This window comes from Parasteatoda tepidariorum, chromosome 12 (genome assembly GCF_982258835.1).
Source record: "Parasteatoda tepidariorum strain Cologne lab strain chromosome 12, Ptep-v5.0, whole genome shotgun sequence".
Taxonomy (NCBI): Eukaryota; Metazoa; Arthropoda; class Arachnida; order Araneae; family Theridiidae; genus Parasteatoda; species Parasteatoda tepidariorum.
In genome coordinates this window covers 11,199,493-11,226,219 of record NC_141766.1, presented here as the reverse complement: position 1 = coordinate 11,226,219, position 26,727 = coordinate 11,199,493, and the positions used below count along the sequence as shown (strand labels likewise).

General features: G+C 29.4%; 2 protein-coding genes across 4 annotated transcripts in view; one reads left to right on the top strand and one right to left on the bottom strand.

Annotated features, from left to right (window-relative positions):
• The first annotated feature begins 4,888 nt into the window (after positions 1–4,888).
• On the top strand, positions 4,889–13,756 carry Mpc1 (mitochondrial pyruvate carrier). The gene is made up of 5 exons (XM_043040923.3): positions 4,889–4,991; positions 5,558–5,573; positions 10,579–10,659; positions 10,741–10,873; positions 12,159–13,756. The coding sequence occupies exons 1-5, from the start codon at positions 4,935–4,937 to the stop codon at positions 12,178–12,180; spliced, it is 309 nt and encodes a 102-aa protein (XP_042896857.1). The 5' UTR covers positions 4,889–4,934; the 3' UTR covers positions 12,181–13,756.
• Positions 13,757–19,708: 5,952 nt separating this feature from the next.
• LOC107443797 (glutamate-gated chloride channel) overlaps positions 19,709–26,727 on the bottom strand; it is a 91,828-nt gene continuing 84,809 nt past the window's right edge. For all 3 annotated transcript variants that reach the window (XM_087156036.1, XM_087156035.1, XM_087156034.1), the window contains 2 exons: positions 25,527–25,903; positions 19,709–22,705 (listed from right to left, as the gene is read on the bottom strand). In XM_087156036.1, coding sequence (XP_087012162.1) covers positions 22,433–22,705; positions 25,527–25,903 — 650 coding nt within the window. In that variant the 3' untranslated portion in view covers positions 19,709–22,432. The remainder of the gene's footprint in view (positions 22,706–25,526; positions 25,904–26,727) is intronic.

Here is a 26,727-nt window from a genome sequence, read left to right as displayed (position 1 = left end):
TTGCGATCGCGTATAGATCAAAGATTTAACTCAAAATTGAAGTTGACTTATACTTCATTTCTATATTGGGAAATCTCTACATGTTAACAATTAATTATTATTTCCCCAGATCACAGCAAAAAACAAATTTTGTGTAAGTAAATTAAGTTATTTAATAGCATATTTTTGACTGCTGCAAAATTCTACGCGTTAAACATGTAAAAAAATTGAAAAGTTTCTCAGAGAAAATAATTTATGAAATTAAACAATAAATTTGGCAGAAAATATTAATCAAAATTGAATTGATCTAGTCAGCGAAATTACTTGTCGATTAAAAAATTGTCTTAGTGAAATGAGTTATCAGTAAAACGACTGTGTCGGCAAAATGAGTTGTGGACGAAGCGATTGTTAGCAAAAATAATAGTTTCGGTGAAATTAATTGCTGGCCTTCTGTGATTTGATCTGCTGGAGAAGTGATTATCACTGAAAAGAACACGGTCTCTGAGGATTAACTGTGGGCCTAAGCTTGACTGTAGCCTCTATTATGAGGTACTTTATTTACTCCGCGCTAGAGTTGCCCATTTCGCTATTGGCGACGGTCGGGGAAACATCCCTAAGGATGATCCAGAGACATGCCATCACAATTATATGAGGATAGTTTTTCAGTTTAGACATAGATCTGAAGAGGAAGGAAACTTTCTGCATATCCCTGTACCCATGGTAATGTGCAACAACCAACCACAGGACTTTAAATTCCACAGATTTTATGAACACGCAATATAGCACGTACTCGGTGGGTCTTAGCGGAATCGAGATTCGCAGTCCAATTCTCGAGCCACTGGGCGACCACGGCTCATAAGATAATATGAAAAAGAGAACATTAGTTTTTAACTTATATTGTGTCCAAGCTAAATATTTTTTGTGTAGCATAATGTAGTTAAAAATAAACTATTAAAAGTATGATATTTGCAACCTCGTTAATCTGTTTCGTTCGAAGAAGTCTTATTTTCTTTTCTTATAAATTTTTAAATGATTGTTGTGAAATTGCGTTTTCTGAAACTTTTATTCTAGTATCTTGTTTCGTTTTTACCATTCTATCGTACAGTCTGTTTAATAGCGGACTCAACAGGTGCAAAAAAACTGCGTAAGCAGTTAAATTACTGAGCGATAGCCAGGAGAGGGTGTAACACCTAACATATTTAAAATAAACTATGGATGGTTGACTGAATGTAAACAATAACAAGCTTTCTTCAACAGGAAGAACTTCCGGCGTATCCCTCCGCTTATGCTATGCTTACAAGGCGATGCGTGGACAGGATTAATATCCATAAGTTTTATCAATGGGATTTATATTTAAATTTACACGTACTTTTACCATTCATAAGAGTTTCCTGTAATTTATAAATTCTCATTGGCTGTGAGCTTAAAACAAATGCAAGAAAATTAATATCACAACATAAATAAGGTGTAAGGTTTTCTATGGTTTGAGTGATATCCTTTATTTGGCTATAATTGTATAAAATATCACCGTTGGTTATTTCTTGGATTTCATCTTGCAGCGCATAGCATGCTTGCGGAATCTGCCAAATTCATATGTTTGTTTCGTTGAAATTCAGATTGAAACAGCGTGCTATATTCGCGATCGCAACACTCGAATACGCCATCTGGGGAGAGACCGGTTTCATGCCTTTAGCTCTTCTCCCTTCCCTCTCCTCCTCTTTTCAGTTGTATAGGAATGTACTACGATAATTTCCCTTTTCTTAATATTTTTCCTTTTTATTTAATAAAAATATTTTTTTAAATTTCTATGATACTTTTATTTAGAACTATGTTTAATGTAGTTTTCAGTTCCATACAGTTTTTCAAGTTAAAAGATTTTAATCTATGTGAAAATCAAGAGAGAAACTAACATACTTCCTTGCTCAATGACTTTCCACACGCTAATGGGGAAAGCATGTGAAGTGTTGTCATAGGAAAAGAGTACTGCTCTACGCCACCTGCAACCCATTTCGATCGCCAATTGTAAACTCTACAAGCATTGGCGATCGAAATGGGTTGCAGGTGGCGCATTGGAGCGTTGCGATCGCCAATAATAATATTTGATGCCGCCCTTTTTCAAGCTTAGGTCTAAAAATTAATCGAAAATAGTATCCCAGAACTTTTTACACAACGAATTTTAATCCGTAGCGCCACCTGTGCTAAGCTTTACCCGGTCAGCCACCCATAAAACTGAGAAGAGGAAGAGAAAGAAGGGGGAAGGATCAGTACATGGAATGGTCTTCTCCCCAGATGGCATATTTGAGCGTTGTGATCTAGAAATGTTTCAAAACTTCGCGTAAGAGACTGCTCTCACTGCATGCAATTCACCTAACTCCGATGCAAGATTATCTCACTAAATCTTTTTACTACTGTTACTACTACTTTTACGTTCTATCCTCCCTGCTTACTACTTTACCGCTTATTCGATGCCCTTTCATTAAGTGCGACAAAAAATCGCATATGCGAATTTTTAAGTCCAAGGGAGAATCTTATTCGTGAGTTTGATATGGATAATTATATTTTACTAATCGGGTTCTCATTCACATACCCAAATTTTAGGCATGCAAGGAAACCGGTTCCTACAATGTCAATCTAATCAAATGTGAGAATTTTCTAAAATTTTTACGCCTATTCTTTTGAATGCTTTCAATTTTAAGAAAATCCTGTAGTGGAAAAAGTCATAAAGAAATTTTAAGAAGTCTATCATGCAAAGACCCACCCTTTTCGTGTGCTTGTGGTGCCGCTCCCAACAACGAGCTTTATTCTATTAGTATCATTTATAGTGTATTGAGGTTTACAAAAATAAGCAGTCGTAATCTTATTCCTGGAAGTAAATAAAATTTTCAAGTTTGTGTCTAGGTTGTTGTTATTGGGTAGGGACTAAGTTATACAGTTAATTACTTTTTTTTTATTTCCGCGTAACAATGGCTTCAAAGTTGTTTTCATCTATGATTAATCATCTGAAAAGCAAAGAATTCCGGACTTATCTATCCAGGTAAGAAATTAAGATAAATTGGCTTTGAGGATTTAGATCGAGTTGTTTATGTTGTGGAACTTGCATGTCCTAACTAAGCAGTTGTTTAATTTTGAAATCGTTTGTTATTACTGAATAATAATATATTCGGCAATTTATATTAAAGTAATGTACCTGTAAAAATTTATATTCGCTTGGAAAAAATTCTTAATATTTGGGATCCTGATTAGAAGGAAAATTACTATTTGTGTATCTTGTAATTAAGTGAATTTGTGAATTATTATTTAGTAATTTTAAACGAATTCGAAGTTTTTTGACCACGTAAAGCTGCTCCTAGGTTGTAAAATTTTGAGCATGTTGACCTACATTTTTTTGAAACTGATAAATGTTGTTTCTTAAAACTTTAAACAGATAAATAGTTATTCTTTACTTATGAAAATTTTAATTGAAAGTGGGTTTCAGTCTGTTTTATTTTTTTTTTGTATTTTTATTGTGATTTGTTTTAAGTTATTTAAATGGCATTATTTGTGAATCAAAATAGAGCTTTTAAACATTTACTTTATTTCGCTTTGCATTTTATATTAATTAAAATCTTGTCTTAATTCGACATAGCTTCTGCATTTTCTAAACAGCTGTTAGTTCAAAAGAATTTTACATGGTTTATCTACAAATACTAACAAGTTACCTACAAATCCTATTCAAAATTGAATAACTTTAAGTCAAAAGGAAAATTCTCACTATCAAGGGTCTGTCCAGAACAAATTTACTATCGTTAGCGGCACCTTCACAAAAATCAACTTTAAAAACAAAATGCTTTTGAAAAAGTAATTTCTAAGTTTTTCCTCCCTCCCTCTTAAAATGTTGTTTTTGTATCCCCCTAAGAAATGATAAATACCGGGTTAATTTCGCATATACGAGTAACATGTGCTTGGTCAGTTAGTGCTGTATAGTAAGCCTAACCTGTTGCTTACAATGTATAGCGAGATTTTGTTTCCCCGAGTTTTTTATTTTTAAAATTAAACAACAAGGCGCTCCCTCTATAAATTTTATAGGGAATTGAAATTCCAGCATTATTCTGAACATTCGAACATTGTTCTAACTTTATTCTAACAGACCTTTATTTTTTTATAAAAATTTTTTTTCTTTGTGAAACTTTTTTCTTTATGACCCCGTGAGAAATGCTCTCATAATGAAAATAATTTTAAGTGTAAGTACTGTTAAATGCATGCTTTTTTTTTTAAAAATTTAAATTCAAGTTGAAATTTAGCAATGGACAATGACTTTTATGGATTTTTATATTAAGATACAATTTTAAGCCCAAAATTTTACAATAGCAAAATTATTTTTGAATATATGGGAAAAAATATATAAATATTTACCAGTCACTTTTTATTTGTAATGACAATTTTTGAAAATATCTTCGTACTTTACCATATTTTTGTGTTGATTTTTTAATGTAATTTTTAATTTTCACAAAATAGGTACCTTTCATAAATACTTAGACAGACCCTTTATTATATAAAATTAAGTGTTAAATGGATATTTTAAAATTGAAATGATTTATTGTATGATTTTTCTTTACGGCTTTACTGATATAGAAAGCTAGAAGAAACTGAGATATTTTTTAAAGAAATAATAGCTAGATATTTTTTTCATGAAACTTTCGAATACGGTGTTGTTACTTCATGTTTTTATGTTTTCTTCGTGTTTTAAAAATATCAAATAATGTGTTATTAATTTAATAGATCTCACTAATTAATATATATTTTTTTATATGCTGCCATGTTGATTTCCTCTTCTGATTTCCTCATCATAGTACTGTAAGTATATATATATATTATTATACTTTCGCAGGGATACACAACCTATGGATTGCAGACCGGAAGTGACCCACAAAGACTTTTGGTCTGGCTCCTGAATTATCTTAGATATTAATAAAAATATGAGCGAGAGAAGAAGTGTTAAAAACATCTTTTCAGTCATGTTCTGTAACAGTAAGGTACTGAATAAGTTTAACCTTCCTCAGAGTATATTCCTCAGATTGTAATGAATTACAATCAGAACTATAACATTCTGATACTGTATCAGTGCCATATTTTTTTTTCTGAGTAGTTATGAAAGTTAACTTATGGGGATAATGACTTTTTTTCTTTCTTAATACCTATAAATTTGTTGTTATAATCTTATTATTCATTGTTAAGCAACCGATGTTGTTATTTACTGCTTTATAATTCTGTAACTATATCTGTCTAGCTTTATTTACATTAAATATTTTTATTTAACTTTATTATTTGCACCTGAGTAAATAAATAAAATCAAAAAAAGAAATCTCAATGAATTTGTTTTAGTTCAGAATAGGGTCTAAAACTCCCTTCAATTTTATAATTAAAGCTTTTTATTAATGTTGGCTTTCAACTCGTTATTTTCTAGTTTTTGTGGCCTGCTGTATAAAAATGGTTGTGTAGTCCTGATCTTTATTATCTTAATTAATTATTTATTTCAAAAGAAGATAAATTATTTTAAATTTTTTCTTGTGCATAATTTTTATTATTTTTTATTTTACAGCACTTCTGGGGACCTGGTAAGAATTTATTTTGTTATTACAATTATAAATGATTTCATATTTGCTAATTCATGATTTTTGAATCTTTATAAAATAAACTCTCACTGTAACAAGCAGTTATATTAAGAACAACTATAACAATTAAAGTGGATGAAATCACTTGTACTTAAGTTAAGGTTCATGGACATGTTTTTAATAATTATCCTTTCCATTTTTATTCAAATTAAATTGTTAAGTATGACTTAATAAGCCCCTTCTTACGGGCGGTCAGATAAATACCATATTGAAACAAAATCTTATTATTCTCTTATGAAAGTTTTCTCTAAAGAGATTCAGCTTAAGTTGTGGGGAAAGTAGTTTCCACAATGATAATTTTCATCTATTAAAAGGTATCTCAAGATTGAATCAAGTTAGCATGTCTTATATATTAGTGAATTGATGTTTAATAATCTTAGTGGAGGATACATCCCTACCAGAATTTTATCAGAGATATAATTCGATGGTCGATTACCACTAGTTGACTGATTTGCGAAAAGCCAGGAGATCTGTGTTAAGTTCACCACAATTTGAGCATTTGTGGTGTAAGCTGTATTAAGTTTATGGTTGTGTGCGTAGTCTCTCCTGTGTTGCTATTGGCAGTCGAGTGTGTGTAATTAGATTGAGAAGTAACAGTGTGAGGAGGAGGACGGCACGGTCACAAGCAGCAAGTCAACTGTTTAATGTGGACCATCCATATACTAGTGAATTGATGTTTAATAATCATAGTGGTAGTTATGCCGGAAAGTGATATATTTCTTTAAAGTTATTCACCATAATATGCATTTTTTTACTCTTGATTAGACTGTAAAACAGGTTAAACCTCATTATCATATTCTAGGTAATTGATTAGAAAGAAAAACAGATGTGGGAAGGCCTTAACTCATGAATATTCTAAGATATTTGAAGGTTTTCTCTAACTTCAACTGTATTTTTTTTCATTGTTTTATGACTAAATATCTCTGAATATCCTTAGTTTTTACAGCAAATTACATGCAATAATAAAGAGAAGAAAATGGTTGATATACGGAAACTCTTTTAATAAGTATTAATTTAAAATTTTAAGTATTTGCATAGAGCACAATTTATGATTAACTACTTAAAGCATGGAGGCTCTATTCTTCTCCCTACCTCTAGCCCTGACATCCTCAGCTGCACTACATTGAACTATTAAATTACGTTATAATAATAGTTTCCAGACAAATTACACAGGGAAGAGATTCTACCGCTGATTTCCGCTTTTTTTCAGATTTTTCCATTTTTCCCGCTAATTTCCGCTGAAATTTTTTTTGCACAAGTTAAAATGTTTTATGAGGAATTTAATTTTCCGCGGAGGAAAATTATTGAAATCCCTTTTCCTCCCTCTGAAGTTTCTCTAAAAATCATTTCCTTGGGATAAAACTGGTTGACCTTTATACAGGGATGAGATTTTTTTTTGTCTCTCGAATTTCAGCCTTTTTATCAAAAACTCCGATTCTCTAAAAGTTTTGTTTTTTTAAAATAAATATCCCGTTTTTTTTATTAAAATTCAGTCATTGAAGTAAAATAATTATATTTATTTACGATTTTCGAAGATAAACGGAAAATTCAATCTACACCCTAGCTGCTAATTCTTCCGCATTTTTACTTATTTTAGCTATTTTCTCCGATTTCATGCACAGAAAATAAGATTTTCCGTATTTTTTATCCGTCGGCTGGATAGCTCGTATTTTCGTAACTCAGACGTCGCTGCTTATTGTATTCTGGCGTGAAAAAAAAAATAGAGGTGGATTTGTGGTGAAAATATTTATTTGCTCATTCAATTAATCTTGTAAATTTTTATTTATTATGTCTAAACAAAAACAATGCAAACAAGCCTTTTAGAAATCACAAGTCCAGACTCTGCAAATATCTCGATTTTTATTCACGCGATTTTAATATCAATCATCGATTTTCGTATTTATCTGATTTAAAAGTTGAACATTGCGATTCTTATTTACGCTATTTAAATATCGTATGTTATGATTCTTATTTACAACATTTAAAAATCCAATATCGTGTTTTGTATTTATGCATTTTTGAAATCGCAATTTTATTATCAAATCTCGATTTTCGTATTTACCTGATTTAAAAGTTGAACGTTGCGATTCTTATTCAGGCGATTTAAATATTGTACATTGCGATTCTTACTTATGAGATTTAAAAAATCAATATCGCGATTTGTATTTACGAGCTTTTAAAGCCCTATGTAGCAATTCGTATTCACGCGAGCTTAAAATCCAATATCGTTATTCGTTTTTGTGATTGTAATATCGCGAGATTTAAAAATTATGCATCGTGATCAAAAAATTCAAAAATCATGATTTGTATTTTCGCATTTTTTAAATTCGATGTAGTTTCATATTTACGTGATTTAAAAGTCTCATATCGGGATTTATATTCACATGGTTTACAAGTTTAAAAATCGCACTTTTTTTGTTTATATATATATATATATATATAATTTTTTTTTTTTTGGATTTCCTCTTTTTTACTTTCTGACTACTCTCATCCCTGATTACAGAAAAAGAATGCTATGTCTTTTTTTTTGTGCTATCTATGCATAGAAATGAGCAAAATTTTAAAATTAGATGCTCTCTGAAAGCAGAATTTGAGATTCTAAATCTTTCGTATCTTAAATTTTTCATTTGTAGTGACATTTTCCTGAAGCCTCTTTTGGACTATTAATTTTCACCAAACCTTTTAATTAAATTTAATGCTTAAGGATACCATTAATGCAGAATTTAATGCTCATTAATTTTAATACATTCACAAATTTAAGTACAGTACCCTTCCAAATTATTAGGGACACTTAAAATTTCTAAAAAATTGTCATTTTTCAAAGTGTCATAACTTTTTCAAAAATTAATCAATTTTCATAAAAATTTCAGGAAATCATGTTCTTCTACTTTCACCTAAAAATTATTAATTTAATTTATCTCAATTTTTTGCAAAAATTTGCACATTTGAACAAAGCAATTTCTTTTTAAAAAGAAATTTCAAGTCTGACACGTTGCTACTTTGTAAAAAAATTTTTTGCATAAAAATTATTATTTACACATTAAAGTACAAGTCATTAACTTTAAAACACGCAAAAGTAAATGACTTTACGATTATTTTGTGACTGAGATATGAGATTTTGAAAATTTTTTGTCATTTATAGTGAAAACGAAATTATTGTGAATTCGAAAATTATTTAGTATTATTTTTTTGCAACTTTCTTATTTGGATTAATTAGGTTTTTTATTTAAAACATTATTACAAACAAGAACATTATTTGTAAATTTGTAATAAAATTTTAAAAAACGACTCAAGAAATTTAACTTTATTATAAAATTCAAAAACTTTTTTACAAAAACAAATTTGATAAAAAAAATCATATTTTGCAACATGTCCTTTTCCTTGTATAACTGCGTTTATTCTTCGCGGCATACTTTCAATACAAGCTCTTGCTTTTGCAGTAATATCTGGGCTATTCCAGGTTTCTTTCACCAAAAATACTGCCGCAACTCACTTTTCACTATAAATGACAAAAAATTTTCAAAATCTCATATCTCGGTCAAAAAAAAATCGTCAAGTCATTTACTTCAGCGCGTTTTAAAGTTAATGACTTGTAGTTTAATGTGTAAATAATAATTTTTATGCAAAAAATTTTGTTACAACGTAGCAACTTGTCAGACTTGAAATTTTTTTTTAAAAAAAAATTGCTTTGTTCAAATGTGCAAATTTTAGCAAAAAATTGAGATAAATTAAATTAATAATTTTTAGGTGAAAGTAGAAGACTTGAACATGATTTCCTGAAATTTTTATGAAAATTGATTCATTTTTGAAAAAGTTATGACACTTTGAAAAATGACAATTTTTTAGAAATTTTAAGTGTCCCTTATAATTTGGAAGGGTACTGTACATTACACCGTTTAGATCTAATTAGGTAAAAACTGAAGTGCCCAAAATTTCATTTTTTTTTTTTTTAACTGGCTATCACACATTGAGCTCTCCTCAGAAACCACAAACACAACTCTCAAACACACTCTATTGAGAGGAAAGAGAAATAAATTCATTTTCAGCTTCTTGGTAATTAGTTCAAACCAAAAGTCTACTTTGAGTGGCTTATATAAAAGACCTAATAACATACCTGCCAACTCTTCCGGATTTTCTGGAAGATTTTATTTTCATATTTAAAGTGGTAGTAAATATATACTATTTTTTCTTTTATAAACTTAATTTTTAAATGATTTTGATCACCACTATTCTTACAAAAATTTAGCGCATCTATTAATATGCGTTACTATCATGGTTGTTTACTTAAGTTTTCTCAAATACAATGTATTTGTTTGCTTAAAATTGAAGTTTTAATTCCATTTTAATACCACTGGGAAAAATGATAATGGAAGGGATTAAAAGTTGGCAGGTATGTAATAAGCATGTTATGATGTTACTTAAGTGCTGGCAAAAATTTTGAAAGCATTTCCCTATAAATACTGTGGCGACATTAAACTTCCTGGTTGGCATCTGTCTGGTTATTTTATTTCGACTATTTATGGGTGTAGGCGTATGTGTTCCACAATGTTAAGAACTCTAATTTAAAAAAAGGAATTGTTTGTATGTGTCTATTTTTTTAAAGATTATTAAAAAATTGAAATTCTTGAAAAGTAAGATTGGCTGGAAAAAGATTTAGCAATTCATTCATTCTGCCTAATATCAGGTTTTAAAAAAAATCAATATTTACTTACTTGCTTAGTGGATGATGATTGATGATATGAAGCTATTGCTAATTAGTGATACTTGCTTCTTTCGCTTCTTTTCTCTCTACGTATTTTGATATATATAATTCTGCACACTACTTCTAAACATTGGCAGATTTTGGCAATAAATGATGTTTTTTGCTAGATGTAATATAATTTTTAAATCTGTATAAAGCTCTTTTCATATTATTGATCTTATCTGTAAATTTTTTCTCATTTATTAGTTGCTAATTGGGGAATACCGCTTGCTGCTATAGCAGATATTAAAAAGGATCCAAGTATAATTAGTGGCAAGATGACTTTAGGTGACTTATATTTTCATTTTACGTTACAAAATATCATGTAAATCTATCTTTATTTTAATTTTTTCTATTATTTTTATTTAGCATTGTGTATATATTCACTCCTTTTTATGAGATTTGCTTGGAAAGTACAACCTAGAAATATGCTGTTATTTGCTTGCCATTTTACAAATGAAGCAGCTCAAATAACTCAAGGTTGTAGACTTGTAAAGCATGAGTAAGTTTTTTTTTCTCTATTCATTTTTTAAATTTGTTCTTGTATTTTTTCTGCCTTCAGCAAAATAGTTTTTTGAAAAAAGTACAGTAGAGCGCCGATTATCCGAACCCTTATTATCTGAACGTCCAATTATCCGAACTGTGTCCGAATTTTTAATTTTTTTTTTAAAGTTTGGAATACTTTTTAACTTATTAACAATTTTTCTAAATTTCTGAAAAAGTAGATCATTTGGATGAAAAGATGCCAGGTTATGCAGCAGAAGAAATAGAAGACTGGTGTCGAGACACTGAAGACGTCCCGGTATTTCAAATGATGATGAAATAGTTGCTAAAATTTTGAATAAAAATAGGAACTCCACAGACAAAGAGGAAGACGTAGGTGATCAAGTTCAAGATAGTGGACCTTCTCATATAAAAGCTTACAATTCATTAGATATTGCAATGAATTGACTAGAACGCCAAAATGATGTTGATCCAGTTCAGTTGATTTATTTAAAAAGAATAAGGGATATGGCTATTCAAAAAGAGCATCTTCTTTGAAACAAAAGTCTTTGCTAGATTTCTTTTGTAATGGAAAATAAAGAAAAATGTGGTTGAATCAGTAATTGACAAAAATTTTTTTTAAAAAAGCTGAAATATGATTAAAAAAATTCAAAATGAAGAAAAAAGTTTTAAAAGAAATAAATAAAAAATATTTGAAATTTTTTTTTTAAACAGAGCTATTTTAGATAGTACTGCCAGTCCTAAACCTGGAAAAAGTGTGAAGGCAAGTTAGTGCATAAATAATGATCATTTAAACCAGATTTTAAACAACCTTCCAATTATCCGAAATTTTCATTATCCGAACGACGTTCGGTCCCGAGCCGTTCGGATAATCAGCACTCTACTGTATGTGGAAAAAATTGGATTGCCCTTGTGTAATTTGGTGAGATTACAAACTAATGTGACTAACAAATAATTGTAAAATACTGATTTAACTTATTGTGTAGAAATACAAACAAGATGACCATATTATCTTATTAAGGTTGTTATTTTTTCCTTTTCATGTCACTTTATAGGAACTACAAAAACTTTAGACCTTATAAAACCTCTAAGATCTCTTTCTTCATTTAACTTTGTTAAATCAGATTTTTGTATATTCTCTCTGCAGTTTTTTTCGAAGACCTTTCAATTTCCATACAAAAATTTATAGAAGCATTTATAGAAAATGATGGAAATATATTATTGATTGTTCTTTTGATTTAATTGTAATTTTGAATACTTATGCTTTTCTTTTCTATTTGTAGGTATCTTACTTCATCTTCTTAAGCAATGATATTTAGGCTAATTAGGAAATTCTTGTTATTTACACCTCCTGAAGTTTTGAAGCTCAATGATTTAGCATAGATTTTAGCGTTCTGATATAAAAATGCTGTTTATTCAATCAACTTACATTTTCATATTAGTGCATTAAGAATTTTATCAAAATCCTGTTTAATATTGCTACAATGTGGGCAGCTGTTATGACACATTTTTAAAGGAAAGAATAATTCTAGTCGTATAGTTGTTTGACCTTATTGTGACCAATTTGACTATTAGAACATTATTAACTAATTATTGAACACTATTACCTATTTAGTAATGGCAAATAACTTTTCATTTTCAATGTTTTAACGGGATTTGTTTTTTAAATTGTCTATAATTCAAATAAGTATGATGAATATTATTCTAATTCTGAATTCAGTATCAGAACTCTCAATGGAAAAACAACACACTGAATATTAGCTTATTGTGAACCAGCTGAGAAATTTTAAATTTTAAAAACTTACTCTAATTTAAATTATAATTAGACAAGGATAAATATCCAATGAAAATTTTAATTGACTCTATTAGTTGAGAAATATATTTTTACATTTTGTTTTAAATATGGATGGCTTACTATAAAGAACTATCTTCTTTCATTTTAAATTGTTTTTGACTTAAAGGTTTTATGGCTAAATCTTTTATGTCTATTTTTAATGTCACCATCTGCTGTGTTTACTGAATTACTATATTTTTTTTTTAAATAACTTGTATTATATAATAAATGTTGACTATAAGTTTATTTTGTAAAACAATTATTTGCAAAGTAATAACACTTATTTCACTATAAGTTTTTGTTTTAATGATGTACTCAAGAAATGTGTAAAAAATAAATATATTTAATCCTGTTCTTAATTTTTTTTTAAAAAGCATAAATTTTAATCCCGCTACAATATTTGCAGTGGTGAGGGTTATCATAAGAATTATAATGCAAACTCTGAAAGTTGACAAGCAAGAATTCTAAAAGTTGACAGCTACACTAGCGTAATCAATAAATGTGATAATTATCAACCAATATCAGTGCATAATCTGATAATTGAGTATTAATCAATCGATATCAATGCACAGTCAATCAATTTAATGCATTGTTAACTCTATTTTCTATAAAAATGTGTTGCTTTGTTTTAAAATAATTTTTAATTAAATTGCATATGAGAATCGTGTTTAAGATAATTATTTTTTTTATAACAATATATTTTAGGGTTACTAACTGCAGCGATTTTGGTTAAAGCTACTTGGTCGTTTTTTTTTTTTTTAAATTACTTTAGATTGTTTTACTTTCTAATGCTACTTAAATGTTTTGTTATTTTTCTTTATAATTAAGTTTTTGTTTGTTATAGTTTAGTTGGATTGTTTATCACATTGAGATTATGTGGTTTTGATCTAAAGTTGTAAGTTATGAAACAGACATGTATTGTGTTTTTCTGAGAATTTTCTTTATAATATTTTTGAACATCAGAATTCAGGTCATAATAAATAGCGCATTTATTTGTTGACGTATAATGTATATTTTAACTTAAGTTAATAAATATGTTGAATAAACTGTAATTTAGTTATTATTTCACATACAAATAAAATTTAATGAAACTATTTCGAGAAACCATGAACATTTAGAGTATTGATAAATAATATAGAGTATTGAATAATTTCAGGGCTGATTGTGCTCCCGAAAAAATACGGATTTTTTGCTAACAGTGATCCGGAAGTTTCCGGAGATCGAAGGTCCAGACGTTTCAAAAAATCATTGATCACAGAAATTTCCGGAAATCAAATTTTCAAAGGTGGAACTTAAAAAACACAGTTTATTTTTATTTGTTTGTAGGGGATAGCCAGAGAGATACTTTATAAACTTATATTCATGATCATGATTAATATTAATTTTTTATCAGTAAATAGTTGTTATAATCATAAACTCAAGAAAGAAAGACATATTTGTAAATTTTAATTACTTCTACAGGTCATCACAGGTATGAGTAAATGGTATAGGTTTGCGTAAAATTTTAAGTATATTTTAAGTAAACTAAGAAATATTAAGAAAAAGGAAAGAACCTTGTTTAAATTTTTTCTAATTTTTCAAATAAAAATTTTTTTTTCTTTTTTTAAGAAATTTTCCAGAATTTTGACTTGGGCTCACAATCACCCCTGTAATTTAAAGTATTGAAAAATTAATTCAGATTTTGAGGAAACAGAAAATTTAGTACTATTGGAAGTTTCTTTATGTGAAGAGAGTAACTTTCTCAACTGTCATGGAAGTGACAACTTTGAATAACATGAAGGTATTATGATAGTGATAAGTAATGGATGATAATATTTCTACAATATTTATTTTAAATTTAACTTTCTTTGCTCAGCCTTAACTTTCTAGGTTAAGGCATTTGATATAGGGCTCTGATTACATTAATTTAGAAATTGGCTTAAAAATTGTCTAATACATCATTTTACTTTGGATATCTATTTTCTGTTGATAAATATTTTAAAATGTAATAGCTGTAGTAATAAAAAAATGAAAGTGTTATGGAAAAAACATTAAAATATGATCAGAAATTCAATCTATATGTCAAGTTATAGTGATCTACTAAACAAATTAAATCACAGGCAACAGTTTTTCAATATTTTGTACACAAATAACCCTTTGCATTCTTTTTCCCCCATTCATATTACTAACAGCTGAAAAGAAATGCCACTATAATTATCATAAGAAAACTAGTTCTTGTCGGTACATTTATTGATTACAGTCAAAGAATTTATATAAATATGTTTTAATTAAATTTTTCCTTGTGTTATGAATCATATTGAAACTATTTATTAATCTTTTATTGCCCACAATATTGTCTAAAATAAACTTCACTATTCAGTTGTTTATCCATAAATTTAAGTTTCCTTTCAGTAATATATTCTAGCTGATAGCAATAATATCCAAGAACTATCACACAGTAAAGCTGAAAGCAATGAATGGCTAAAGGGTAAAAATAATGTAAAAGCCAAAGAGAATTTTGGAAAAGGCTATTTTTAAAATTGTTTAGCGTAATTCTTCCCTCATTCATTTTATTTAAATTTTTAATCTCAGCGAGAAGATTAAAGATCATTTAATTACTCAAAATGGACATATAGAAAAAGACTTCCATATCTTTAAATATCGTTTTGTTATTTAAAAAGATTAACCATGTTTTATTCTTCATAAGAAAATTAAAGATAAAAAAAATCAATCTTTACAAACTACTCATAAGTATCTACACTTAACACTTTGTTGACTGGCAATTTTACACTGAAACAAAGTCATATCACTGCTTATTTTGTAATTGAATATGGAAGTAAAGTAAAACATTCTGACTATTGATTTTATGCTTAAATGTTGTTGACCAATGATGAATTACAAATTAATTCGGCATCGGTCAACAACGTTTAAGCATGATAAGATGAGTTACAATTGGTGCGTAAAAAAGTGATTCTTCAAATGCATAATTTGAAATTTCTCATACGAAACAATGCAGTATTAAAAAATCAAGACAGTCAAAACCCGTGGCAGTATCTAACGGAAATGCGATGGTAAAACTATGTGGGTTTACGAGTGAATCGTTAATAATAAAGTGCATAAAAAAGTACTTGTTATAAAAGATGGGTAAATGTAGAATTTATCAGAAATTTATCAGACTTAGCTCATTACCATGCATTATGTCGAGTATTATCAGTACACTTAAGTAATATTTCATAAATGATAAAAAAAAGATAAGTTTTAAATAAAATTTATTTCTAAACAGTTAAAATTTCATAATAAATTAATTTCTGTTTCCTTCATCATTGATTCCCAAAGGGGTGTATAACAAAAATCATAAATGTTTTATTCCAAATTTTTCAGATTTTATTAAAATTGCGTTTTCTTATGCTGATTATTTAGTTTACATATTTACTTTTTTTTTTAAAAAAATGGCAGTTTTATCCACCAAGAAAATGAATTTCGATTAATTTAATGTCTCCTTTACTCTTAGTGTCTTCAATGATAATTGATCAGAATTCAAAAACAGTATTCTTTCTCACTTTAATTTGTGACCATAAACTTTAAAAATATGTGTCAAGGATGGTATTTACCGAACACCCTGCATATGCATTAAAATTATTCAGAGCTGTATTAATCTAGAACAGAGGAAGACTTGGATTGCGTTCAAAAAATTTATGAATAACTCTATATGGTTCAAAATAATCACTCACAAAATGTACCTCATTGTGTAAGTGATTTCAAATTCTGCTATAGGTCTATTGATTCACGTCAAAAATGTTCCTTCAATACATACAAGCGCTTGTTTGTCTTACAATGATATTTAAGGAAATTTTCATTAGGTGTAGTTTCGAATTCAGGGAACCTAAACATATTCCACGGTAATTGGATTTGATGTTAATTTTATATAATTCAGTCCTAATCTAAAATTATTTAGTACAGTACAGAACCCGTTATCTGGAAAACCAAAAAACCGGAACGAAATTCGATAAATTTTCCCGCCATTTTTTTAAAAAAAATGTTTTTTTCTTCATAGGATTTTTCTTTCTTTTTTGGAAGATGTTTACCTTACCATCATTTTGGAAATAATCATTAGTGTATTACTTCATAGTTTTTTCTTCTCTTTAAGATTATTTCCAAAAAAAAATTTTTTTTAGTTGGTTTTAACAATAAAAAAAAACGGCTTTTTGTAGCGATTCAGAAAACCGGAAAAATCAGTTATCCGGAATAGCAATGGTCCCGAACGTTCCGGATAATCGGTTCCCTACTGTATATTATTAATCAAGTCAAAAATCACAAGAGGTAAAATGTTTAGAAAGCATTAATAACGACACTTGCCTACAATCTAAAAAACGGTAAGCGCTTTTTGGCTATTTTTCACAACCATTTCGTCACGATTAGAGCAAAGAAAAACTCCTATTCACTTAAATTTTGACGTAACATGTCACGCAATTTTTGACGAAATGCGAAAACTGAAATATTTGATAAAACTGTTTCCTACTCGCGAGTCTCATCTCAGGGCATTCTGTTGTTTCAAGCCTGTTTGCTTATGTTGTGATAATCGAGTACAATTACAAAATTTACACTTCTTCCAAGATTTATAGAAAATAATGGTTAGTATTGTTTAAAATTTATCATGTATTTTTGCGTTTATGTCGTGTAAATATCCTAATCAATTGCATTTTTATTTGTGCTATTGATAGGTTTCATAAAACCTAATGCTAATACTTTTATATTCGACAAAACTATCATTTGTTCGATATAAATCAGCTACTTTCTAAGTGGTTATTTTATTTCTTTTCGCATGCTGTTTAAATATTATGTTGTGTAATGCTCAAGATAAAATGTTGTGACAGCAATGTAAGCGCGGAATTCCAGTATAAAAAAATCTAACAATATTAGTTGTTAGTATCCTATACATAGTACATGCACAGTAATATGATAAATTGAATCTCAAAAAATTAAGAAAATAATTGGTAATCTGATGTTTTTAGGAGGAAAAGAAATATTTCTTTACTTAAGACAAATTTCGCATCCTTAAACAAGCGAAAGAAGTTATGTTTGTCTTAGTTTCAATATATTGAAATATTCTCTAGGAACTAGTAATCGTTTTTGACAAAACTAAGTAATTCAAATGAAATGAGAGAATCATATTTTTTTACAGTGAATTTTGTTTAAAAAAACTGTCCGTAAAAGATTTTTGAGGAGATGTATCTTTTTGAAATTTCAAAGTTGAAGTTTTACCTCCTATTTTTTTTTTTATCTAAAATTCATTAAACAAAATTCGTTAAAAGATGAGATTCGACAAAAATATCATTTGTTAGATTTAAATCGTCCATTTTTTATGTGTTTATTTTATTTCTTTTCATGCTATTTAAATATGTTGCGTAATGTTTAAGATAAAATGTTGTGACAGCAATGCAATTAAGAAATTACAGAAAAAAATACTCATAATATTAGTTTTTAGTATCCTATACATAATCTCTGCAAAATAATATAATGAAACTGAATCTCTAAAAACAAAGAAAATAAGTTATAATTTGATACTTTTAAGAAGAAATATTTCTTTACTTTAGACAAATTTCGCATCCTTAAACAAGCGAAAGAAGTCAAGTTTGTCTTAGTTTCAATATATCGAAATATTCGCTTGGGGCATTTCCAGTAATCGTTTTTGTCAAAACTAAGTAATTTAAATGAAATGTGAGAATCATATTTTTTTACAGTGAATCTTGTTTAAAAAAACTATCCGTAAAAGATTTTTGAGGAGATGTATCTTTTTGAAAATTCAAAGTTGAAGTTTTACCTCCTCCTATTTTTTTTTTAATCTAAAATTCATTAAACAAAATTCGTTAAATGATTAGATTCGACGAAAATATCATTTGCTAGATTTGAATCATCTATTTTTTATGTGTTTATTTTATTTCTTTTCATGCTATTTAAATATGTTGTGTAATGTTTAAGATTAAATGTTGTGACAGCATTGCAAATAAAAAATTACAGTAAAAAATACTCATAATATTAGTTTTTAGTATCCTATACATAATAAATGCACAATAATATGATGAAACTGAATCTCTAAAAACAAACAAAATAATTCATAATCTGATGCTTTTAAGAAGAAGAAATATTTCTTTACTTTAGACAAAATTCGCATACTCTAACAAGCGAAGATAGTAATATTTGTATAAGTTACAATGTATCAAAATGCGTTTCTAGTCTTTGGTTTTGTCAAAACTATGAAAATGTGATGAAATGTATATTTTTTACAGTGAATCTTGTTTAAGAAAACTGTCTATGAAAGATTTTTACAGTGATGTATCTATTTGAAATTTAAAAGTTGAAATTCTGCCTTATTCTATTTCTCTATCTAACATTGATTTAGCACTTTTCACAATTCTTTAAAATTCCGAGTTGTTTTCAAAGTACAGAAAAAGTGTTAAAATAAAGAAGCTTTAAGTTGACCTTTAAAAGATGAAAATTAAGAAAAAAAAGGAAAAAAAAGCTTAGTTTTATTTACTTAATTATAGAATTAGTAATTAGAAAATTAGTAATTTAATAATTTGAGCCGCAGCGGCTCGGGAATACAGCGTTCACCTCCCAATGAGATGACCCAGGTTCAAATCCCAGCGGTGGCTGGTTGACACGAATTCTCCCCCCTCGCACCAATCATAGTGCTGACGTAAAATATCCTCAGTGGTAGACGGCTCCTGGGTCAAAAAACCGTCTGAGGTTTTCGTGGTTTTCCTCTCCATGTAACGCAAATGCTGGTTAGTTCCCTCAAAAAGTACTCCATGATGGCTATTCTGTCCCAATTCTTGATTTAAGAGTTCCCTTGTACTCTGGATTGGGTTCAAAATTGAGTTACAAGACTATGGAGTTAAACATTGATAGTTGTAAACTCAGAATTGAGTTGGCTGTTCCACGCCGCGGGTATAGAATAAAATAAAATTTGAAAATTGTAAAAACTATTATTTGAGATTCGAAAATCAATTTAATTATACATAAGATCAGAGATTTTATTAACAAATCTTGCACAATTTATTAGCAGGTGACATTCAAAACTTATATTACAATCAAAATGTATAATATATATATATACATTCAACTGCCATGCTTATAAATAACTTTTATAGAACTCGTATTTAAGTATATTTTATAATACAAATAAATAATGCACGATCCATAATAGGAGTGACAATAAAAAGTATGTACAAGCATTAAACTGTTTTTATAATTCTTTACAATCCCGAGTTGTGCCTGAAGTAAAAAAAAAGTGTTAAAATGGAGAAGCTTTAGGCTAACCTTTAAAAAAATGCAAGTTTAAAAAAAAACAAAAATGTAAGCTTTTTATTTATTTAATTAGAAAATTAGTAATTTCTTAGTTTGAAAATTGAATAAATGATTGTTCGAAAAATCAATTTAATTACACTTAATATCAAGGATTTTATTAACAAACCGTATACAATTTATTAGCAGGTGACATTCAAAACTTATATTACAATCAAAATGTACAATATATTTACATTCAAATTGTCATGCTCATAATTAACTTACATGAACTGAAATATTTTTTATAATACAAATAAATATGCCATCATCCATTTTAAGAGTGACTATATTAAGTATGTCATATGAATAAATGAAGTTTTTAATTACTAATTATCTGAAGTCAAACATTATAAATTGGGTGCATTCAAGCCATATTGTGATTACATTGGTAAGATAAGATTATTCATAAGGAAATTTTAACTGTTTAAATTGTTTGCTATTTAGAATAGATTGTTCACTATTTAAATGAGTCGCTACATTAGTTCCATGACATTGTCTCAAGCAATGGAGATAAATCGGTAAAGTTATTTCTGATGATTTTATTTCTAAATTTTTAATGTCCAAGAAAAGCTAAAGCTGTTATTATTATTCAGAGAAAATTGAATTTTAACACTTCTTTTGAATCGTAATTTTCTGAGAATCACCTAGAGGCGAAAAAAGAATTTCAAAAATTTTCTTATCATATTTAAATTCGCTCCATAAGTTTGAGATGGATTATTAGAATTTGAAAGACTGCTACTTCTTTTTCATTTTAAAAAAGTGACTACGGTAGAATTAAATTTCGATTTTCAGGAATTTGGATATTAAGCTGGACTTCAGGGAAATGCAACAAATTGAGAATAAAAGAATGTTGTTTGTTAAATTTTTATCAATTTTGATCAGTTAAAATTTTAAGCAAGAAATGATTACATTTTTAACATTTGTCGTCTTAACGGTTTAAATTTTTTGTGTATTATTTTATTAAAGCTCATTCATTTCTTTATTAAAGCTCATTCATTTCTTTATTAAAGCTCATTCATTTCTTTATTAAAGTTCTTTAGAGTTCTAGAACGTGGGGATCCGATCAGAGACTCAATCAGACCAGAAAACATACTAATTAAAAATAAATACTGTTTTTCTGAAGAATTAGAGTTAAATAATCGGAAATAAAGAATTCGGGAAGTATGACACAAGTAGTTTAGTCTGTATCTGCGTGAAATTCAAAAAATATGACACTGATAGTATAGTTTGCAACAGAAATATGGAAAATTTGACAATCATAGTTTAATTTATCGAGCGTTCAAAGTTCGATCTCTCTAAACTGTCTACTAGGTCTGAAGTTTTTTTTATATCACGGAAGAAAAAAAACGCGAACCTTTCCACACAGAATTTTAAAATTTATTTGCTTGAAAGTTATTAAAAAATTTTAAGTATGGGGCATGTCCCTGTGTAATTTTCTACTTCAAAATTTGAAAGAAACTGGAGTTATAGAAAATACGCTTATATTAAAAATTTTAAGTGTTTTCCAGTCATAAAATGGCCTATTTTAATGCGAATCCGCCCAGAAGAAAGTAAAGGTGGCTGGTGAGCAATGCTAACCATATCGTTGATCTTGAAATTGTAGATACTTAACCCTTTGACGCAGAATTTTTATTAAACATATTTTTCATACTTTTTTCATTATTTTGCATTAATTTAGGTAAAAATAAGTGAAAAATATTATATTTAGCATTTTAATAATGTATGTTTATGAAATACAACATGAAACACCGGTGCCTTTTTCTACGTTAAAGGTAAAAGTTTTTAAACATGGCTCACTTCCAGACAATAATTTTTTAAATCTGCTCTTATTTAGATCCAAGCTATACGTAGTTCATCATAGAAATTTCTTTAATTTACTAAATTAATTATTGATACATTTTTTAGTATGAATGGAAAATAGTTTTTAAATTACTTTTTTTGGATTTTATATTTTAGTACAAATATAATTCCGATAATCCTACAGATCTTTCTTATTAGTTATTAGACTGTTTTTTATTATTAAAAAATGGCTAAATATATTTTTACATGTAATTAGAACGTCGAAAAAAAAATATATTAAAGTGATACCGGTATCCCTTCTGCGTCAAAGAGTTAATCTGTATGATACTATTGGCTGACAATTGTCTATTGCGGGGAAGTGCTTCACCTTATACGAGCAATTCAATCTATTTTTTTAAATTTAGGCACGCATAAAAAACATTGAACTTTTAATGATGTTTTTCGAACAGTTATTACCACTTGAAAATAATCAGAATAAGAATTGTTGCATTTCCCTTGGATTTTTCTTCTTATATAGCCAGAGATTTTCGAATAATTTCAATGAAATTTTAAAAATAAAACATTTTCTGAATTTCAATCTAGCTATATATATTTACTTTAAAATCGTTCGGGAGATTTTGCTGATGGTTGTATTTCCCAATTTTCATTATTATGAGGTAATATACCGGCAAATACAATGAAATACAGACAGACAAATATCGTGAAGAGACTAGGAAATAAGATTTTAGCAATACTTTCTATTTTAAATGACAATTCTCGTGAAGTCATTCTCGAGAATTTTGATTCATGTGCTCTGATCCATGCAAATTTAGAACTTTCTTTCTTTTCACTCTTTTCTTTTTGGTCTGAATCTTCAGTTTCTTCTCTTGTCTGCAAAATATATTAAACAAATACTTAGGTAATGTTCAACAGAACAAAGCTGTCTTATAAATGATACTCTACTGTTAGTGTTGTAGTGACAAATTTTACCGTGGCGGGACACTAAAAATTCAACTATATTAAGGTCATTTTTTTTCTGAAAATAACCTGTGGAAATCTTATCAAAACTTTTGTTTCTAACTGCATTTTGCTTATAACTTTTTAAATGATGCTTTATGGTTAGCGTAGCTGGGACAAATTTTTCCGTCAATAGTTCAAGTTCCGCAGTGGACTGACCATAAAGACACGGTTCCCAGTAGAACACCGAAATCAAGCATCACTGACTGCGGTCAGTAAGCGGGTGGGTGATCACTCGGATCAGTCAGCGTAGGGACCGAGGGTGTGCGGTATTGGTCCTCGTTAAACTGTTCTACCGTAAAGTGCTTGACTTCGCGGGCAGGTCGTTGGGCTACCGAAGCAGAGGTGCCATCGCCTCTGCAGAGGATCAAAATTGTGATGGCTTGTCTTCGGATCATCCTCAGGGATGTTGCCCAGACCGTCGCCAATAGCGCATTGTGCAGCTCTAGTGCGACGTAAATTAACTACTACTACTACTTTAGTTCGGCGTAAATAAAATACCTACCATAAATTAAAATATATTATTTTATTCTTTCTTGAAAATAAGATGTTGAAAACTTATCGAAACTTTGGTTCCTAAATGTATTTCGTACTCTCTAAGTTATGTCCAATTTAATGTAAGATTTTAAGTGAGTTTTCCCCCATTTAATTAAAATTTTTGATATAATTTAATGCTAAAAACATAGTGTCTTGCCAAATACAAAGATCATAATTTGTTTTCGTTTTTAAACTTTAAAGATAAATTTATAAAAGTTCAAGACAATTTGCAACCAGTAAATATCTGTAAAATTGATTAAAAAATGGTATTTTTTCCAAAAAAAGAAAAAAAAAACAGTGGGGGTGCTTTGTTTTTCGCTCACTACACCCTTGTTATGGTTCAATACAGGATTAGAATGCAAAATTAACTGCTAGATGGTATACGTATGATATGTTATGTGGTAGCATTTGGAACTTTATGAAAATTGCATAATGGTGTTTTGCGACTTTTTAAGTTGTAAGCCTAAATTAGTTAACGTTGTTCAAGCTGGATGCGATAAGTACAGAGCATAAAAAAAGTAATCGAAACACTCTGAATAAATTTCCATTGATCGGATTTTCACGTATTAGAACTCGATCCTAAGGGTTTGAGGAGGTGACCTCAAATATTCTAATTGATCAGTACAGACGATATTTTAAGTTTCAAAACCTGACGTAAAAATGTATTTTCTGTGAATAAACGTACCTCGTTTTGACGGATTATAATTCCTGACCCCCAAAATATAGGGAATAGCCGCAAACTGGGAAACATGGTCCCAATAGTTTGGTCAGATGACAGGACGAAATTTGGACCCCTTCATGTTAATTTTATTTTTTGCCACAAATTTATATTTTCCCACAAATGCTGATTCATCTCTTCGATGATCTTGTTAAACTTGCTTAATTTGTCGATTGGCATATTGCAAGAGTTCAATATTTTTTTATACTTTTTGTTCAATAAACATTCCCTTTTTTCCTTTGTCCATGTTTTGTCTGTCTCGGTTGCGTTTTATTTGGGACATACCATAATATTTTGCATAGAATTATCTTTGGATAAGCGAATTTTATAATTTTATGCAAGAATTTTTCAGAACGCTTAAAAAGTTCTCGAGATATGGCAAAATTGACAAAAATAAAATTAACAGGTCCAAACCTTGACCCCTCTCCTGACCAAACTATCGGGACCGTATTTTCTAGATTGTGGCTGCCCCCTATATTTTGAGGGTAAGGGATACAGAGCCGTCGAAAATCGGGTGCTTTTTCAAAGAACGTACGTTTCTATTCTTGATTTCGTAATTTAAAATACCGTCTACACTAATTAATTAGCATATTTGAGGTCCTCCCCTTGAAACTTCAGGATTGAGTCCTAGATCATGAAGATCCGATCATTAGATCAAAACTTATTCAGGTTGGTCCTTTTTTTATTCTACACACTGTGCATATTAAACAGTTATATCCTCTAAAAAGCTTGCAGATTTTTTTGCATCATTTTATATACCCATAATTTTACACGGGCCATTTATACGCTGTCAAATATGTCCCATGGGCTACCTTTTTAAACCACTATAATTGAGTTCTGGTGCAGAAAGATCTAGTTACTAGATCACAGATTATACACAGTGTTCCACTTTTTCTTTTTAGCTCACTGTACACAATGAAGCTAAACATTTTAACTCTTATATAACCCCTCTCTTTGATTAACTCTTTACGAGCTAGGTCTTAACCTTTACTCATCGTTAACAGGAGTCCTGTCATCAGACTTGCGACGCCTTAAAGCGAACGAAAACTTGATTTTTCACTGATCTCTCTAGCCTGCTTTTAAGCAAGCATTGTTAAGCGAAGACAATGGATGAATTTAGGCATGTGATGATTTGCTCCTTGCGTCACGTGGTTTTTTTCCCGTTAATCCTTGCAAGGATTAACGGGACATAATCGCCTATCACCCTAACATTAGGAATGGTGTAAAATTTGACAAGCCTTGTTAGCAGGCTTGTAACGTCAGGAGATCAGAGGCCTTATTTCAGTTATTATGCAAATAGAGTGTTAGAAGTAGGTAGAGGAGTCAGTCTGACACTAAGGCTAGAAATTTTTAATATCTCTGCCCATGTGTCACAGCCAATAACTTTTTAGCAAACAACCATATTAAAAAATGAACTGCAATTAAATAGAATCGGCTTACCTTTTTGCACTGACTACAGACATACTGTAGAGCTGATTCTTTTGGAATTTCAGGCAAAGGTTTTCGATATAGGTAATTAACTACAACGAATTCTAAGAGTGAACTGTATATAAAGAACATACAAACACCATCCCATAAGTTCATTGCTGTCAGGTTAGACACCACGGGTAAAGATGATCTGAAGTTGTTTGTTGTTGTACAGAAACTCAACATAGTTGTCACACCAATCATTACTCGAGCTGGAACAACTCCTTTATCCAACCAAAAACTGATAAACGCACTGGTTACAAGAATCATTCCTGGTACAAATACTGAACTGAAGTAATAATTTTTATCTCTTGTAAAAACAAGCAATATATGAAGACAGCTGTAGTTTCCTGCAATAGCATACATGACATTTTTATTAAAGGAATAAACACATGATAATGAATAAGTTAAAAGTTTATTTTATAAATTTATAACCATCTTGAACAGCCGTCCCAATTTCTGGGTTTACGACTACTAATGTTCAACTACGTAGCCTTGTAATTTTGAACCCAATCCAGAAGACAAGGGAACTCCTGGTTCAAGTATTGGGAGAAATTTGCCTTCGTGGAGGTTTTTTCGATGGAACTAACCCGGATTTGTGTTAAATGGAGAGGAAAACCACTGGAACCTGTCATGGTAAGCCTGACGGCAAGGGGACTCTAACCCATGATTCGTCTTCCACTGAAGATATTTCACATCAGCACTGTGGTTTATGACAGCCGGATGCGGAATTCGTATCGACCAGCCATTGCCGGGATTCGAACCCGAGTTAAAAGTTTGGGAAATATATATTAATTTAGCTATATTGATTAAGAATACAAAGCGTTTGCTAGAAATATATATTCTAGATATTATTTTAACGCTGATTTTTTGAAGCTTTCTCACCAAGGAAAAAAAACATTACTTAAAGAGCCGTATGCTTGAGGCAATGCGATTATTTTAAACTATATATATAATCGTGCCGTGAAGAATTATCTGGGCTTTAGGGCAGGCAAATAACTTGAATACTTTAAAAGTTATTAAACTTTTTTAAAAATCACCAATTTGGGGACGTTTCTCTACCTAGAAATCACTGCCTTATTTTATTTTTAGCTTTTACAAATATTTATGAGCCCAAGTAATGCAGCATAAAATAATGTGGATATGGAGGTGATGGTGGAGATGATTCTAATAA